This window comes from Tasmannia lanceolata, unplaced genomic scaffold (genome assembly GCF_043159265.1).
Source record: "Tasmannia lanceolata isolate RefF3 unplaced genomic scaffold, GAP_Taslan_0.1 ptg000037l, whole genome shotgun sequence".
Lineage (NCBI taxonomy): Eukaryota > Viridiplantae > Streptophyta > Magnoliopsida > Canellales > Winteraceae > Tasmannia > Tasmannia lanceolata.
The window spans coordinates 41424830-41443278 of record NW_027518714.1 but is presented as its reverse complement, the minus strand read 5'-3'; the positions used below and the strand labels follow the sequence as shown (position 1 = coordinate 41443278).

At 39.7% G+C, this 18449-nt stretch overlaps 1 protein-coding gene and 1 long non-coding RNA gene across 3 annotated transcripts in view; one reads left to right on the top strand and one right to left on the bottom strand.

Moving 5' to 3' along the window:
• EMB3012 (embryo defective 3012) overlaps window positions 1-18449 on the top strand; it is a 157850-nt gene that overhangs the window by 48974 nt on the left and 90427 nt on the right. For both annotated transcript variants that reach the window (XM_077372843.1, XM_077372842.1), the window contains exons 9-15: window positions 10027-10135; window positions 10239-10849; window positions 11020-11143; window positions 11580-11857; window positions 14259-14378; window positions 14474-14536; window positions 17184-17375. In XM_077372843.1, coding sequence (XP_077228958.1) covers window positions 10027-10135; window positions 10239-10849; window positions 11020-11143; window positions 11580-11857; window positions 14259-14378; window positions 14474-14536; window positions 17184-17375 — 1497 coding nt within the window. The remainder of the gene's footprint in view (window positions 1-10026; window positions 10136-10238; window positions 10850-11019; window positions 11144-11579; window positions 11858-14258; window positions 14379-14473; window positions 14537-17183; window positions 17376-18449) is intronic.
• On the bottom strand, window positions 660-2835 carry LOC143862008 (uncharacterized). Its single transcript, XR_013240123.1, has 2 exons — window positions 2322-2835; window positions 660-1628 (listed from the first exon to the last, which is right to left on the bottom strand). It is a non-coding gene; the product is annotated as an uncharacterized LOC143862008 (long non-coding RNA).

The following is an 18449-nucleotide window of genomic DNA, read 5'->3' as shown; positions in this document are numbered from 1 at the left end:
TAGTCTTTACTATGCAAAAAGTACTATGCAAAAAAATGTCTATAAATAGAGGAGGAGGAGGAGAAGAAAAGGAGAAGAGAAGAGAAGAGAAGAGAAGAGAGAGAGAGAGAGGAAGAGAAGAGAAGAAAGAGAAAGAGGAAGAGAGAGAGAGAAGAAGGAAAAAGAAAATCCACTACCAAGTAAGTCTTTTATAATAGTCTCTCTTTCATGGTTGGTTCTACCACCTAAATTATTTAATGATCTCTTTCAATGGTTGGTTCTACCACCTAAATTATTTAATGATCTCTTTCATGGTTGGTTCTACCACCTACCTATATTTTATTTGAAGTAATGGTTGGTTTTACCACCTATATGGATAAAGTAATGGTTGGTTCTACCACCTATATACTTAACGGTGAAATACTAGCATAGTAACCGTAAAGTAAACTTTATCAACTTATGGTGAAATGAATAGTGACATGATGGGGCCCACATAAATAGTGACATGCAGGGCCCACATGAATAGTGACATGCGGGGCCCACATAAATAGTGACATAATGGGGCCCACATGAATAGTAGCATGTGGGGCCCACATGAATAGTGAACACAGGGAACCTTATTACAACTGTAACGACCCGATTTCCGACGAGTCGCTACGAGCAAAAGAAAGCAAAAATCATGTAACTATTTTTTTTTTTATACAAGCATCAACCACGATAGAATCTTATTACAACTGAAAGATGTCTTATCATAACAAAGTATTGATAGACATGGTAAATGACGCAAGGCGTCAAAATGTAAAAACTCAGGAACAAACTCTCTGATAACACAGTCCCTTATCCCATGGTTCCTTCATTTGCAAATGCTCCACCATCTAATGCCTCAACTCCTGTGGTGGAGGAATCAACGTCAAGCAGAGTGATAGTAACCTAGCAGGTATGATAGTTCAATCTAAACAGCAGATCAAGATCCATATTTATTCAAATAACATTCAAATACTTTTCCAACATAATAATTCATAGAGATTTTCTAAACCAGAATTCAATTCAAATAAACTGAACAAATACTTTTCCAATATGATAGAAGGTCCAGCCCTGATACCATGATGTGAAATCCCGATCCTACCCATGTAGATACTGTCCGCTATTATCCGGTTCTGGGTCATGCCCTTTTGGGTCACTGCCCTTTTGGGTCCACGCCCTCCCCAGTTTTAAAACACGTCTACATAGTGAGGAGAAATTTTCCATATACAGCCCAGCAACCTTTCCTACCTTTCCTCGAGATTTTCAGAATCATTTCAAATAAATACAATTTAAACTGAATCCATTTCAACATATAATATAGAATAACTTAGAAACAATGTAAATCAAATACTTCACCATTCTTGTTGGATACATTGAAAGTCGTACGAGCAAAGTTAGGTATCACCTGCCTTGTAAAGACTTCGGATGTATATATATTGGGACGGCCTCTAAGTGAGGGTGTGAGGGGCATCATCCTGAAGATAAAATCATATTCACGTTCTGTTTTGGCATAGACACTCATTTTGAGGCGCTATACTGCTGTCTCATTTTTTTATATCAAACTTCCACCAAAGATATATATACCCCAATTTGAGGGTGGTTCCACCTTGCACGTGTATGCCTCCCTACCAAGTGGGCCCAAAAATTAACAGTTATCATCAAATTCATATTTTAAGGTAGTGTCCTTTCTATCCAGGTAATGTCCATCAATGTCCAAAATAATGTTCCCTGTGGACCCCATATTATTTGTTATCAAATTCATATTTCAAGATCATGGGGCCTAGCAGACACTATTCATATGGACCCCACATGTTACTATGCATGTGGACCCCATAGGTTACCATTCATGTGGACCCCACATGCTACTATTCATGTGGGCCCCGCATGTTACTATTCATGTGGGCCTCGCATGTTACTATTCATGTGGGCCCCGCATGTTACTATTCATGTGGGCCTCGCATGTTACTATTCATGTGGGCCCCGCATGTTATTATTCATGTGGGCCACCATTCTTTGGCTACTATGCTCAGCAGTTCGCCTTTCTTCGCCTTTCTTTCCTTACAGTTTACTTTACGGTTACTATGCGAGCATTTCACCGTTCAGTATATAGGTGGTAGAACCAACCATTACTTTATCCATATAGGTGGTAAAACCAACCATTACTTCAAATAAAATATAGGTAGGTGGTAGAACCAACCATGAAAGAGATCATTAAATAATTTAGGTGGTAGAACCAACCATTGAAAGAGATCATTGCTTTCAAATAATTTTAGGTGGTAGAACCAACCATGAAAGAGAGACTATTATAAAAGACTTACTTGGTAGTGGATTTTCTTTTTCCTTCTTCTCTCTCTCTTCCTCTTTCTCTTTCTTCTCTTCTCTTCCTCTCTCTCTCTCTCTCTCTTCTCTTCTCTTCTCTTCTCTTCTCTTCTCCTTTTCTTCTCCTCCTCCTCCTCTATTTATAGACATTTTTTTGCATAGTACTTTTTGCATAGTAAAGACTATTTACTATTTTAAATTATTATTTCTGTCGGTCAATAGTATTTTTGCATAGTACTTTTGCATAGTAAAAACTATTTACTATTTTAAATTATTATTTTCGTCGGTTAACAGTATTTTGCATAGTTAATAATATTTTTTTATTATTAATTTTGTCGGTCAATAGTATTTTTGCATTTTTTTATTATTATTTTCGTCGGTGCGATGATATTTTCGTTTCCACTAGGGATGGGTCCCGCTGGTGGTAGGACCCGCTGGTCGTGGGGCCCGCTTGTGTGGGACCTACTTGTGTGAGACCTACTTGTGTGGGGCCCGCTGATGTGGGGCCCGCTGATGTGGGGCCCGCTGATGTGGGACCTGCGGGTGTGGGGCCCGCTGATGTGGGACCTACTGATGGTGGGACTCGTTTGTAAATAGTACTCGGTGGGTCCTACTGTGAATAATACTTTTAAATAGTGTATCTCAATAGTGAACTTGCATAGTATTTCTGCATAGTAATCTCGCATAGTGACTATTGTGAATAGTAATTGTGAATAGTGACTATTGGAAATTTTTAACATATATATATATCTATTCCGTTTTTGTTGACATCTGGGGCGGTGGCTTAGTGGTAGGAAGCCGTTCAATCTTAGCTTAGACTTGGGTTCGAATCGTGTACGCCCCATTATGCCAGATGTCCTCATGCCCGATTAACGACCCGATTTCCGTCGTGTCGCTACGAGCAAAAGAAAGTAAAAATCATGGAAATATTTTTTTTTTTTTTTTTTTTTTTTTTTATACAAGCATCAACGACGATCCCGATAGAATCTTATTACAACTTAAAAATGATACATGACGTAAGACGTCAAAATGCAAGGACTCCAGGAACGAACTCTCTGATCACACAGTCCCTTATCCCATGGTTCCTTCATTTGCAAATGCTCCGCCATCTAATGCCTCAACCCCTGTGGTGGAGGAATCAACGTCAAAGCAGGGTCATCCAAAGACCGAGCAGAGTAAAAGAGACAATATAAACAGTTCATACAATATAATCCACATTTCAATAATGTCTAGAATAAAGATTACAATGCCCATGGCAATATAAATCAAAGGAGTGACAATAATTTCAATGTATGCTATGTATGCATGTATGCAACAATTTTATAAAATGAGACAGCACATTCCCCAGGTACATCCGGCTTTTCCCCCATTTATTTTTCTGTCAGTTCTTTTCTGACTTTTTCATTTTATTTTATTTTTTTCTGCCGGTGTCCTTGCCGCACGGCTAACCACTACCCCTGTCTGAAGGTAGTGACGTTATGGACTTGGATTACGGTCTCGCATTTTGCCGAGCCGGGGATACTATCCCTCGGGGATACTTTCCCTTTTTGGTTGGTTTGCCAACGAAAGGCAGTACACGCTTCTCGCGTTGGCCTTTGGACCTTAGGTCCCAGGATGATTCCACCACACCCTTATGTTCCCCTTCACTCTCCCCCATGTATGCAACATGTATGCAATTACTTACCTTTGCCTTTCTTCCTGCATTCATTTCAATTCATTTGATTCCAGCATTCATTTCAATTCATTTGATTCCAGGCAAGCGAGTATAAATTCACTAAGCAGGTATTTATCAGGCAATTTATAAGCAGAGCTACATTGCATAGACAATTATATTGAATACCATTACAAGACAAGGTCTAGCTGTCACCTGCCTTTTTTTATAGTCGCAGTAGGACGAGATGGCTCCTGTAGGCAAATAAGTGAAATAGGTCAACTTATTTTAGGACATAAATGGACACAGAAAGGACAAGTGTTGTCTGTGTGATATTAAAAGGACCTAGACTAAAATAAGTTGACCTATTTCACTTATTTGCCTACAGGAGCCATCTCGTCCTACTGCGACTATAAAAAAAGGCAGGTGACAGCTAGACCTTGTCTTGTAATGGTATTCAATATAATTGTCTATGCAATGTAGCTCTGCTTATAAATTGCCTGATAAATACCTGCTTAGTGAATTTATACTCGCTTGCCTGGAATCAAATGAATTGAAATGAATGCTGGAATCAAATGAATTGAAATGAATGCAGGAAGAAAGGCAAAGGTAAGTAATTGCATACATGTTGCATACATGGGGGAGAGTGAAGGGGAACATAAGGGTGTGGTGGAATCATCCTGGGACCTAAGGTCCAAAGGCCAACGCGAGAAGCGTGTACTGCCTTTCGTTGGCAAACCAACCAAAAAGGGAAAGTATCCCCGAGGGATAGTATCCCCGGCTCGGCAAAATGCGAGACCGTAATCCAAGTCCATAACGTCACTACCTTCAGACAGGGGTAGTGGTTAGCCGTGCGGCAAGGACACCGGCAGAAAAAAATAAAATAAAATGAAAAAGTCAGAAAAGAACTGACAGAAAAATAATTGGGGGAAAAGCCGGATGTACCTGGGGAATGTGCTGTCTCATAATTATTGCATGCATAGCATACATTGAAATTATTGTCATTCCTTTTATTTATATTGCCATGGGCATTGTAATCTTTATTATATTGTTTCTAGACATTATTGAGGATGTGGATTATATTGTATGCACTGTTATTATTGTCTCTTTTACTTTGCTCGGTCTTTGGATGACCCTGCTTTGACGTTGATTCCTCCACCACAGGGGTTGAGGCATTAGATGGCGGAGCATTTGCAAATGAAGGAACCATGGGATAAGGGACTGTGTGATCAGAGAGTTCGTTCCTGGAGTCCTTGCATTTTGACGTCTTACGTCATGTATCATTTTTAAGTTGTAATAAGATTCTATCGGGATCGTCGTTGATGCTTGTATAAAAAAAAAAAAAATATTTCCATGATTTTTACTTTCTTTTGCTCGTAGCGACACGACGGAAATCGGGTCGTTACACACTGACACCTCTTAAAGAAGGAGGACATGGTGCAACTGGGACGGGAAGAGAAAGAGGCATGCGTGAGGCAGGAAGAGTAGGCCCATGCTTAGTATAGGTAGTATTAAAGGAGGAAAGAGACTCAATGAAGGTAACATTGGCGGAGACAAAGATCCGACAAAGTCTAGGGATGTAACGCTTATAACGATTCTGGGTACGAGAGTAGCCCAAGAAGACACAGCGCTCTGCTCGGGGTTCTAATTTATCCACACCCGGGGCAATGTTGTGAACTAAAGCAAACACAACCAAAGACCCATGGGGTAAGGGGAAAGGGGTCTCCATGGGGATGTAATATAGAGAAGGGAGAATGATTTCCTAAGACTCAAGAGGGAAGACGGTTTGCTAAGAAGCAGGCCATAAGAATAGCGGTTTGGGGACTTGCATCTGAAAGAGCATGGTGCGAGCCACATTTAGGAGATACCTTAACTCCCTCTCAACTAAGCCATTCTGCTGGGAGGTGTAACCACAAGAGGATTGATGGTTGATGCCATAGGATGTTAAGAGCTCCTGAAAACCATTCGAGGTAGAGAAGTACTCCCTAACATTGTCTGTACACAAACATGTAAGGTCAAAATCGTATTAATTTGTAATTTCAGCATAAAAGGTGCGAAAGGCATTAAAGTCCTCATATCAATCCTTAAGTGAAATAACCATGCCATTTGAGAAAAGTCATCGACAAAAACAATAAACTATCTATATCCAACAAGCAACTTGGTCCTCGATGGACCCCATTACATCAGAATGAACCAACTCACAAGGTCTCGAGACCCGACTAACAACCCTAGGGGGGAAGGACGTACCACGATGTTTCCCGAGCTCACTTGACTCGCAGTGAGAGGGCTGAAGTGGAGAAGAGATAATAGAGGTCTACTGGAGTCGCTGAAGAGAAGGATGACCAAGGCGACAATGCCACTGATAACCATCGACAGAGCTATGCAAAATGGTGGGCGACGGTGTACACTGAAGGTGATAGAGGCCGTCCACCTCACATCCCGAGCCAATCGTCCTCCTAGTCGAGAGATCTTGAAAAAGATAGTAAGAAGGGAAAAATGAGACAGAGCAGTTAGGCTTTGGTAATTTGACTAACATAGAGCAAATTAAAAGGGCACTTTGGAACACAAATTACGTAAGATAAAGTAAAGCCCGAATGGGGAGAAAGAGTACTAAAACCAGAGATGGGAGCCGTAGTCCCATTAGCAAGAGTAACTGACTGAGATAGAAAATGAAGGGTCGAAATGAACTAAGGGGGGGAAGAGTTACCAATCAAGTGGTTGGAAGCCCAAAATCAATAATCCAGGGACTGAAGCGAGTGAGAAGAGTGGCAGGTGAACTACCTGGATGCACAAAGCCGGCAGTGGGTGGTTGGCTGCTCAGACGAAGGTGCTGGAACTCCTCATAATCGGCCCTGGATAGCTGAAAGGTATCATCAGAGGGGCAGGTACAATAGGCAAGGAGGAACATTAGTAGTACCATCAACAAACACGTGTGTAGAGCGAGAGAGACGAAGCTCTAGATGTAAGGTAAAGCAGGTATCAACGTGATGGCCCTCTCTTTGGCAATGAGTGCGAAATGGGCAGATACGACCACCACTACCTTGACCACCACCAAAATCGCGGCCACCGCCACGGTCCCGACGACCGCGACCACGGACAAAGGAGCCTCTGCCCAGTCCAGATCGGTCACCAGTATCATACGCTGCAGGGGCAGAGCTCTTGGCAGGGAGAGACGGGAAGGAACCAGCCGGGAGGACCTGCTGGGCGTGTGAATAAATCTCCTTGATAGAAAGAAGAGAACCAGATCCAATAAGCTGCTGCCTGAAGGGTAGAAAGTTCGGGCCCAAGGACTCAAGGAAATGAATGGCAAGGAGTTGGTTCCGCTACCGAGTAAGGACTGTCAGATCAGTGGTGAGGGGCATGAAGGTGTCCAGCTGCTGGCATAGAGTAACAAAGCGGCTGTAATGAATAGCGAGATGGGTATCACCATGCTCAAGACGTATCCACTCGAAGTAAGTGGCGCAAATACGTGTGAGGTTATCAGCCCCAGAATTGAGAAGAGCAGTGTGATCCCAAATGACCTTGGCAGTCTCTAGGCACATCATCGTACGGGTGCCATGAGGGGCCATGCTCTGCCACAGTAGAGTGTGAATCAAGGCGTCATCCTGTCGCCGCCTGTCATAGGACTGATCCATGGAGGGAGGTGGGTCACGTCCAATCAGAGAAACCTTACTCCGAGTGAGGAGGTAGGTTTGAACGACTATGCGCCAAATGAGATAATTGGATTTGGATCCATCAAGTTTCTCCGAAGTTATTTGTGAATGGAGTGCTCCACAGATAGTATGTGGAAGGCGAGTAACTAGATGAAGGAGGCGGGGGTGGAGCAGTGAAGCTACCAGTGGAAGATGGGCTGGCAGACAGATCCGTGACGATAGGAGGATCCATGAAATGAGAAATAAAGAGAGGCTCTCACTCGCACTAGAAATAGGAGGAAAAGAAGGAGAGGCGGAAGATATAGGGAGAAATCACAAAACAGATTCGAGCATGAGACCGCGGCCCCGATTAAGAAAGATAATGGCTAGGGCCATAGGAGGACTAGCCAAAGAGAAGGCGAATGGGGCTAGAGCTAGGACAAAGAACTAGCAATATCGGAGTTGCGAACAAGGAGGAGAAAGGAGTGAAATTGATCTAAACCATGGAGGGAAGGAGGTAGAGTTTGAAGAGGAAGGTTAGAGGTGCAAGGTGAGAGAGAGAAAAGTTACTATATAGTTGTTTAGAGTTGGTAGAGAAGGGAAGAGGGGACAGATATGCGAGGGGGAAGAGAAGGGAGGTGTGTGTGTGTGTGCGCGCGGAATCGTAGGGGTTGGGGGGTGCAATTATTGTTTTTTGTGGTGGGGGGATCATAAGATGCGATTAGGGTGGGGGAGATTGGGAATCGCAAGTTGCGATTTGGTTGAGGCTGCAGGAGGTACTGTGGGCAGCTGGCGGGCGGGGGAAGGGTTGCGGGCTAGGGTTTTGGGTGGGAGAAGAAGAAGAAGAAGAAAAAGGAGAAGACGAAGAAGAGGGAGGAGAAGGGGGGTTTCTCCAATGGTGGTCGCTAGGGCATCACAACCCTATTGCTCTGATACTGATATACCATGTTGAGAGAAGAGAAGGAGAGAAGAATGAGAGGAAAAAGTGAGTTGAGGATGACTCCCCCTCACTAATGTATTTATATAAAGATAAAGAGATACAAAGACTAAAATGCCCTTAGGCATACTACACACAATACTCACTTCTAACATATATATATATATATATATATATATATATATATATAGTGAAATGTTATCAGCACTACTGTCTTTTGATGATGGCACTCCTCACTTTATTAAAAGTATGGTATGGCCTGCATGATAGGATGATCCAAACCGTCCATTAGATGGGCCACGGCCTAAATAGGTTGTGCCCCCAAAATTATTTCCATAGGTTGATTATATCCCTACGATCTATAGAGGGTTGGGATCAACCCTCTAACATTTAGATCGGAGGGTTAGGATCAACCTATGGAAATAATTTTTGGGGCACAACCTATTTAGGCTGTGGCCCATCTAATGGACGGTTTGGATCATCCTATGATGCGGGCCATACCGTATTTTAATAAAGTTAGGAGTGCCGTCATCAAAATACAGTAGTGCTGATAACATTTCCCTATATGTATATATATCTGTGTATGCTTTTGGTATAGTGCATATACCTTCCGAAATACTATATATGCACATAAATATATATATATATATATATATATATATATATATTATTTACCATTCAAAATAAATAAATATATATATTATAATGATTAGAAATAATAAAATATATAATATAGTGTATGTATGCATGCATCCGTTTACCTGTTTATTTATTTGTCCAATTGTCCCTGTTATATTTAAAATTATTAGGATGCCTTTTCTATTTCTCTGTAGAACAATTTTGGAAGTTCTTAGCTATTTTTTGCATTATTTGATCTATTGATTATTTTTTATCTTGTGCAGTGCCCATTAAATTTTCATAATGCATGCCAGAGTATGATCCACTATTCATCTGAGAATTTGGAGTGCTGGTAAAATAATATGTATTCCACTACTATATTATTCATACCACTCCATGTGTAGTGTATATATACAAATACATTATAACATGATGTCTTATTATAATTTCAACTGAAAACCAGGGAATTTTCTATTACTTTGATTCTAGCATTGGATTTTTGTAGTACCTTGGTTTATGGATATTCACGGATGGACTTAATTTAGTGAATAAAGAAGTGGTCACTGCCCAGGACTCGATTGTCTGCTTGACTAGAAAGACATTATTTAGATTTGTAAATCCATAGTTATGTTATGACACACTGTATCTTCCGTTACCTTTGTGTTCATCGACCAAAGCTTCGAATCATGTATCCTTTAAATGACCTGCTAATGTCATGATCAATTTTCTACTTTTTAAAAATCCAGAGAATATAATATGCTCTTTCACAGGTTTCCGTATTTATAACATTAGTAACTATGTACGTATTTTTGTTGTTTTTATGGTACTCCTGTGTTTGTTTGACTCCTTGTTACTTCTTTGTCTAGGTGGTTATCGAAGTTTCCATCCCCACTTCTATGGTACTTCAAACCTTCCCTGTGGAGGTTGTTGTAGGGAAACAGGTGCAGGCTACATTGACTATGAAAACATTTAATGGTGATTACCATATCCCTGAAGTCATCTGGAAATTGATTTTTTTCTTTCCCATTCCACTTAACTTCATACTCCTAGTTAGTTATTCTTATTGGTATTTTTGCAGGTAATGACTTTTATAGCTGTGACGCTCTTAGTTCCTTTGTAAGATGGGAAGTGCATGCTGGAAGTGAGTCTTTCAAAATTGTTAATACAGTAAGGGACATGCAAGCCTTCGACAACCTGTGGAATGTTGAGGACTCTAAATCACTTTATAGTCCTCCATGCTCATGGACTTACTTAATTGCTTCTGGTGCTGGCCGTGCTATGTTGCATGCAACATTGCCCGTAGATAGGAAGGGTTCAGATCACTCTTCGGACGGGCCCATTATTATAAACGCGTCATCGCTTATAGCTGCTTACCTTCCTCTTGTTATTCATCAAGCTGGGAGTGGAAACCGATTTGGTGGTTACTGGGCTGATTTAGCAGGAGTACAATCTGCCTTTAAGGATCCAGTTTTGGCAGGTTTGGATGAGCTGTATCTTGTTCCTGGAACAGGGTTAGAGGTTGTACTTCTAGGAGGACCTGAGCCGTGGGGTCAAGGGTTTGAATTTGTTGAAACTGTAGAAATTTTCACTGAAGGTCATAAGCTTTACAAAGATGGAGTTCTTGTAAATCAGGCACCCACTGGTGGTGGAAAATTTTACAGAATTTTTTGTCAAAAAGTGGGGAACTTTGTAAGTTGTTGCAGATTTCTTATTTTATTATTTTTTTCTTTTTCCTTTTTTTTTCTTCCTGTTTTTGTATTTTCAGGCATCCCAAAATTGCTTATCTAACAACCTTCATAATTGATGTGAACTTGGATTTTCTGTTAACATTTTTCTGGTTTTGGTTTCTCACATGACAGACACTGGTCTTTTCACGTGGCCACTTAGCTGGGGAAGGTCATCCGCTGCCAGTTGTAGAAAATGTAGAATTGCCTCTTATATGTAGCTTTCCTTCATCGGTCGTAGTGATTGCTAACGAACCTGGTATGAGTAATGTTCATTCACATACACTAATCACATACATGCATATATCTGCGTGTGTGTGTGAAACAACCAATTACTCCAAAAGCTTAAGCTGTTGGAGACTCACGCGTGGTCCCTCTTTCTAAGGTTGGCCTACATGTGGCACCTCTTTTGGGTTTGGCCATTGCATGTGGATTTTTGCTATCAAGGAGGGTTGAACTCAGGACCTTTGGCTCTGATACCATGCGAAACAACTAATTACTCCAAAAGCTTAAGCTATTGGAGAAGGCATTATTTATTCTTTTATACTTTAACAATATTGATTATTTTATTCATGCATGCGTGCACTAATTTCTTCTGGTAATGTGCATTCCATGATATTGATTATTTTACTCATTTCATTTTATTTGATTTTTCGTTTCTCACTTAGGTAATTTACCTCTATTATGTCTTTCAGTGAGCAGGGCTGATCTCATATGGGCTGCCTATCAAGCTGATCGTGGTCCAGGGAAAGTTCGAAAGTCTCCAATTACTGTGGCAAATGGCTGCACTATACGTATAGCTGCTGTTGGAATTCATAACTCTGGAAGGGCATTTGCAAACTCATCGTCCCTTATCTTAAGGTGGGAATTAAGTGCTTGTGATGACCTGGCATATTGGAATGACACTGGCAGTTCAGAAAGCTCCGAGTCCGCCTGGGAGAGGTTTTTGGTTTTGCAGAATGCAACAGGACTGGTAAAACCAAATTATTTCTATTTATATCTCCTCAATAATGCTTTGTTTAATCCTTCTGAAGTTCCTCGATAAGATAGTACTCATCCAGATATTGTACATTCCAAGATAGTTGTACGCTTCTTGGTTTCCTCGGTGTTTATTAGAAATGAATGTCATAAATTCAAGAGATGGATTAGAAAAACTTGGAATTCAAAAACTATGGTCACACCTACTATGGAAGCATTTTTTATTACTTGTAAGTTTTAACTGAGATTCACATCATGTTCAACTTGTTTGAGCAGGAAAGGTTTAGAAAAAATGAAATTCTAATTCTGTTTGCTTGAGTGCGGGTAAAAAATGAAGCAGGGAAGGTTTAGAGAAAATGTATAGGATATTTGCTGTGTCTATCAAACTACTACAACACTAAAGTGTATCTTACCGAGATTATTTCTGAACTTGTTACTTCTGGTCATGGACAGAGCTCATCTCTTGTCTAACTTCTCTTCTTCATTTGTTACTTTTCCTAGAACTTGAAATCCTGCTACATGTAATATATTCGGGCTGGTTTTGATATCACTATCTATCTACAGTAGTTTTAATTAGAGTACTCCTACTATATTATTGGTGTAAAGTGAAATTAATATATATTCTGTGAGATTCAAACTAGGGAAAGTGTACTTCCAATAAGTTTCAACTTCATAAATATAGGACTTACTAGATGGTTGGAGGAACACAACAGATCTTTGTTTTTCCTTATATCCTTCTACCTAATGAATATTACATGTAGATTGTGCATCATGAGTGCCTTCAATTTAAGGTACCGGTTCTGTAATTTGTTACTTGCATATGTTTGGTTGTATGCCTGATGCAATTGTGAAACCCACCATGAACAATTTTAGTTTATCAAGAATTATGGTGCATCTTGATAATTCAGGGCTTAAGTTTGAAGTGTGTCAAATCTTCTCTTGAAATCTGAGGAATATTTGTGACTGGCGTGTGATTTTTCGTTTCATTGTAGTGGGAATTTGTCATTTGTTTTCTCCTTTACAATGACAGAAATCTTGATTATAAGCTCAATTTGAATGATCAGGTTTTGATGTGTTGGTGCTGTTTTCCTTGGGTCAGATTAAATTTGGTTGAATCCAATTTTGAGGGAATTTCAACTAGTTTCACTCTTATCCTGCCTCTTCTACTACTATCTTTTCTGATTCAGAACTTGATCTTCCCATCATATTATGTTAGAGGAACCATACTTTTGCATCTCACGTCATTCATAGCCTTGTATCATAAAGGCCTCTTTCTCCTTCATTCTGGGCATTTATTTTATCTATTTTCTTTTTGGTGTTTTTGTTTAATGCTAATGTGCGCTGGGTCAATATACAAGAGGAAAGAAACCATGATAAAGGAGATGGAAATATAATTAAAGGATTAAGATCCAAGAATTCGTCGAGTGTTCTCTTTTTTGTTTTGGTAGGAAAGCAGGGTTTGAATCCTTAAGCTTCTGGATCTGACACAAAGCTCCATTCCAACTTAGAGAGAGACTGAATCACTGTATGAGCCAAGTTGCCATATGAAAAGCATGTGTTGGTGTAAGTAGGTATCTTTCCGTGTTTCCGTAGAGAGTAGTCTGACTGGTTGCCGAGGGCTTCAACAAGCATACTAGGTTGTTTACCCGGTGGGATTTGCTTCTATTGCAATATACAACTCCATGTTTTGCCAATGGAAACTAATTTGTCATGCTCTCTACACCAGCTTTACATAAATAATGCATTATTTCAATGTGATTTTCATGAGGATGTAGAATGGGTCTAACGCTAGGGTTCACATTAATGGGATGAATACAATGCGTGCAAACTAAAGAATTCCATTTATATTGGTTTTTTTGTTGCCTGGTAACTTAATTGATTATTGATCAACCTGGGATTATTTACTGAAATGCGGTGATGAAGTTGCTAATAAGTTTCTTTTTTATTACATTATATAAGTCTTGTATCAATGTTATAATTCATACATCTGACTGTTTTACAATGAAAAGGAGTACCTCAAAAGAGTTTTAATCAGATACACCATAACTTGTTATGGATATGAATATCCCAACGAATCCTATTTTTTCATATCATTTTTCTTAACATTTAGAAAATTTTGGTCTCCTTAATTATTGTGGGTTGTTTTGATGTATATGCTCTATCTTTTGTCACGCTCCCATAATTTAGTGATGTAGGCTATTTCATACACATGGTTATAACAATTATTACTTATTAGACATGCTATTTTCTTTTCTCTTGCTCACAAAAGCTGACTTATTTATTTGCTTTTCTTCCTAGCTTCTCACCTGGTTTCGCCTGCTGAATATTTATGCTTGTTTTGAATTTGCTGGGATATTTGCTCACTAACGTTATCCAATGAATATTTTACTTCTCAGTGTATTGTTAGATCTACGGTAATTGGATTTTCTGATGTTTCTACTGGTGATGTTTTTGAGAAAGTGTCTTTACCGCTAGAAAGTTCTAAGAGTGTTCTCACAGATGCAGTACAGTTACAGGTCCATTGAACATATTTTCTTTTATAAACATACCTGTCATTTTTGTTGTTTCTCTCTTTTTGATTCTTATTTGGGTGTCTGTTGGACTGATGCAGCTGGTGTCTTCACTAAGAATCATTCCAGAGACTGTCTTAATGTTCTTTGATCCTGATGCAAAGGTATCAGTGTTTCCCATGCTTATCTTCCAGGCTAACAGATGGTTTCATGATTGTACCGTTCCTAGTAGCATTCATAAGTGCTGCCTTGGTATCTGTATGGGTAACTTTCTATGTCACAAATATCTCCGATATTTTCAAAATAACGCATTTTTATCGCGACATTTCGGTAAAACGACAAAATCCCGAAATAATCCTTAGATTTTAAAAATATAGCGTTATTTTCATTTTTATCATAAAAAATATTGCGATAATATCACGATATTTTCCTGGTTTTTTACAATATTTTTATTATATATAGGGATTTGCTAGCCAATTTCGCAGAAAGCCATTTTTTGGCTGGCTTTTGGATGTGAGACTTGTCCGTATGTGAAAGAATGGGAGGGAAGATGCCCGTTGGTGACTTTCCCAATCATGCTTAACATTTGTTTTTGGGCAGCTATTTCTTCTCAATATTCTCCATAAAAGATCCGAGTATATGAACTGATGTAGTTCTCTTTGTAGGCGAAGGGAAGCACCGTATACCATATTCAATTAAGTCAAGCAACTGTCCTTCTTTGTGCCATTAATTGTTCTTGAAGAGAGTACCTTTGCCATCCCCAATGAATTGTTGAATCTTGGGTCTTGCTTCTTCTTCATCCCGAGTGACTGAATCTGATTTGCGTCAAAGAGGCATATTTTCAGCAATTTTGTAGGAGAGGTCGAGAGGGGAAGCGCCATATACCATATTCAATTAAGTCAAGCAATCATCCTTCTTTGAGCCATGGATTGTTATGGAAGAGAGTAGCTTTGCCATCCCCAATGAAGTGTTGAATCTTGGGTCTTGCTTCTTAATTTTTTTAAATAGAGGCGGACCCATTTGCATGATTTTTTAAATATGCATGTGAACATACCATCAGCATCCAGGTGGCGTTCTCAACCTTGCAAGGATAGACTTGACATATCAATGTTTAAAGTACTTTGTGGTCATCCCTTAGATGTGCAGCTAGAAAAGAGCATTCAGATCCTGCACATGGGCAGTTATATGGTCTGAAGTTACACTAAGCTTCGTGTTTTGAGTTTACCGTAGTATGGGAAAATCTCTGGACAGCCATGTGTGTGGTACTTGCTAGGTAGTTCTAGTAACTCAGCCACGTTTTTCAGCACTAGACACCTGATGTCTCCAAGCTCCTGTCTACAACTTGGGCACCTGTTTTGCATCCTTGATTTGCAGGTAGAGCATAGTGTATGCCCTTATGCCTGGATTGGTGGGTACATGTAGACCAGGCATTTGAGCAGCTTATAGATGCTGGTAGCTGGAGAAAGTGCCGACAAGATGTTGTTGTGGGTATCTTCGTGCTCAATCCCATCCGACGATGAGATGCATTCAATGCCATCCAATGCCATTAATAAAAACCTCGCGTCTTGCTTTCATTTGTACATTCAGAATATCCCTGAAATCCCAAGAGGACTTTGATGGAATTTAAATGTCCCAAATTGAATTATCTTTACTGTATTTTCTCTTCACCTAATGACAGACCACAATTGAAGAATGAAAGAAGCTATGTTTCAATGATAAAGCATTTATTGTCCAATGCAATCCTGGCTTTGTTTACAGATATTGACCGTTTTTAGTGGACATTTTTTCGTGTTTATTTTGGGTCCAGACCATGAGAAATCATAACAGAACTGTTCAATTTTGTTGACGACTTTTGTAGTCAGAATTGGCTGGTTAGAATACTAGCCATTCAAAATTTCTTTAGCGAACTCCAGCATCCATCATTATAATCCTATCTTCATTTTGATTCGTCAATTTGGAGAGGAAATTCCAGTTCTGTCAAATATAGGAAATCAATGGAAGGCCTAAATAAAGGATGGGCAATATGTCTCCATCCATACCTTGCTTAGAGAGAATCCCATCTTTTTTTTCTGGCCAGTAGTGCAATATGTCTCCATCCATACCTAAGTTAGAGAGAATCCCATCTTTTGCTGGCCAGAAGTGCTGGTTAAGCAATCCCGACTTCTGTAAACTTGCCGCTACATCATGTCCCTGGCTCACTCTATTCCTAATTTTTTCCTTGGAAAGTGGCATTGTCTTATTCATTTGGTGATTTCTGTTAGCTATATTCGTCATGGAAAGCATTTTACTAGAATTTTCAGGTTGATTTTTTTTGGGTAGATTGTTGATGATGTACCATGACCTCATTTCAGGAAATGATTGTTTTCATGCTTCATAAATTTCACTTATTTCTGCACTTGTTCTTGGCTTTTTTATCCTTCTTTATCTTTCGAATTAGATAAACTGATAGGATAGTTCTGCTGTTGAGATGCCTTTATCAGTTTTATCTTTGGCCGTCATTCACTATTTTGATGCACACTATGAATAGATGAAGAGCAGCCATGCGCAAGTGTGTTCCAAGTCTATATTAAATGTTCTTTTCATATGCTTCTCCACACTGTGCATAGGTATATTTATGAAAAAAAGATATATAATAAGTTGGTCTTCTGTTCATCTAATGCTCTTGTACTGAAATGGCGATATGCTCTCTCTTTCTTTGGAATCATGGGTGCATATCCATGTGTGCCACTAATTTCATTAGTCTTTTAGTCTATTTAAGATTGTATAACGCATTCATCTTTCTTTTACTCTTGTCTGGGTCACTTGTTCTAGGTAAATCTATCCATTACTGGGGGAACCTGTTTCCTTGATCCTGCTGTGAATGATACCCAAGTCGTACAAGTAATTCGGCTGCCACCAAGTATGCAATGTTCAACTTTGATACTGGGTGCCAGAGGGTTGGGAACTGCACTAATCACTGTTCGAGATATGGGACTTGTTCCTCCTATTGCAGCGTCAGCATTGGTAATTTATTTACCTTTCCATATGTGCGTGCGTGCGTGCCATGCTGGCAGTCAGTTTGAACAATAGGTCTTAATGGCATAGGAAATACTTTTTGGGTGTCGTTTTGCCTCTTGTGCTTTCAAGAGCTTCTAGATTGTACTTAATGACGTTGAAAGAAAGATGCAGGTTAAGAAAAGCACTGGTCATGGTAAATCTTAATACTTATTCAGGGGAAATTCCTAATCTGCCTTGGTTTTTCTTTTTAATATTTATATATTGCATCAGTGATATGTTCAACGTGGTTCTGGATATTGAATCTGTTTAACCCATTCACCTAAATCATTAATTTTCACAATTGTTTAAAGGGGCGTGCATATATGTTCTGTCCTAGCAGCTTCTAATATTTGATATTCAACCTTTCAATGTCCTAGTCTAATTTTCCCCTCTAATTTTAGATACATTTCTGGTGTAAAAGTGGACTTTAGTATGATAATTTATAGTAGACATTAGTTTGTTGTTTCCTGACACCTTTTAAGTATAAAATTAACGATGCGTGTCGCAAAAATTTGTTATAAGTTATAATAATGTGTAAAATAATGCTTATGGTATCAGAGGAGGCCCCGGTGAGAATCAAGCTTCCAGCTGTTATAGATGACGTTGTGCACTTGATTTTAGTTCGAAAATTAAACAATAGGATGGGAGGTCGAGAAGATTTAGAAATAGCTGGCGGCGAGGATGAGAAACGATAGTCAGAATGTTTCCTTCCTGGTGATGTTTATCTGGAAGTGGTGGAGAGTTGTCGTCGATGGCGCTCGATAGTGTCGCGGCTCACGATAGTATGAGGATGGCACACGATAGCCGAGCGGCGAATTCGACTTTTGAATTAGTCAGAGAGCAGAGTTTCCATGTGCAGGAAGAATCCATCTGGCAGTTGAGGAGAGGGGCGTAGAAAGTGCAGTTGATCAAATGGCGGGAGTTGTGGTAAACCGGCTAACTTGAAACACAATCCCGACAGCTGTCCAGATTGAATGTTGATGTGAGTTTGGAGGGGTGGAATTTCGACAAATATCAAAATAGGCGAGAGGGCTCACCTCA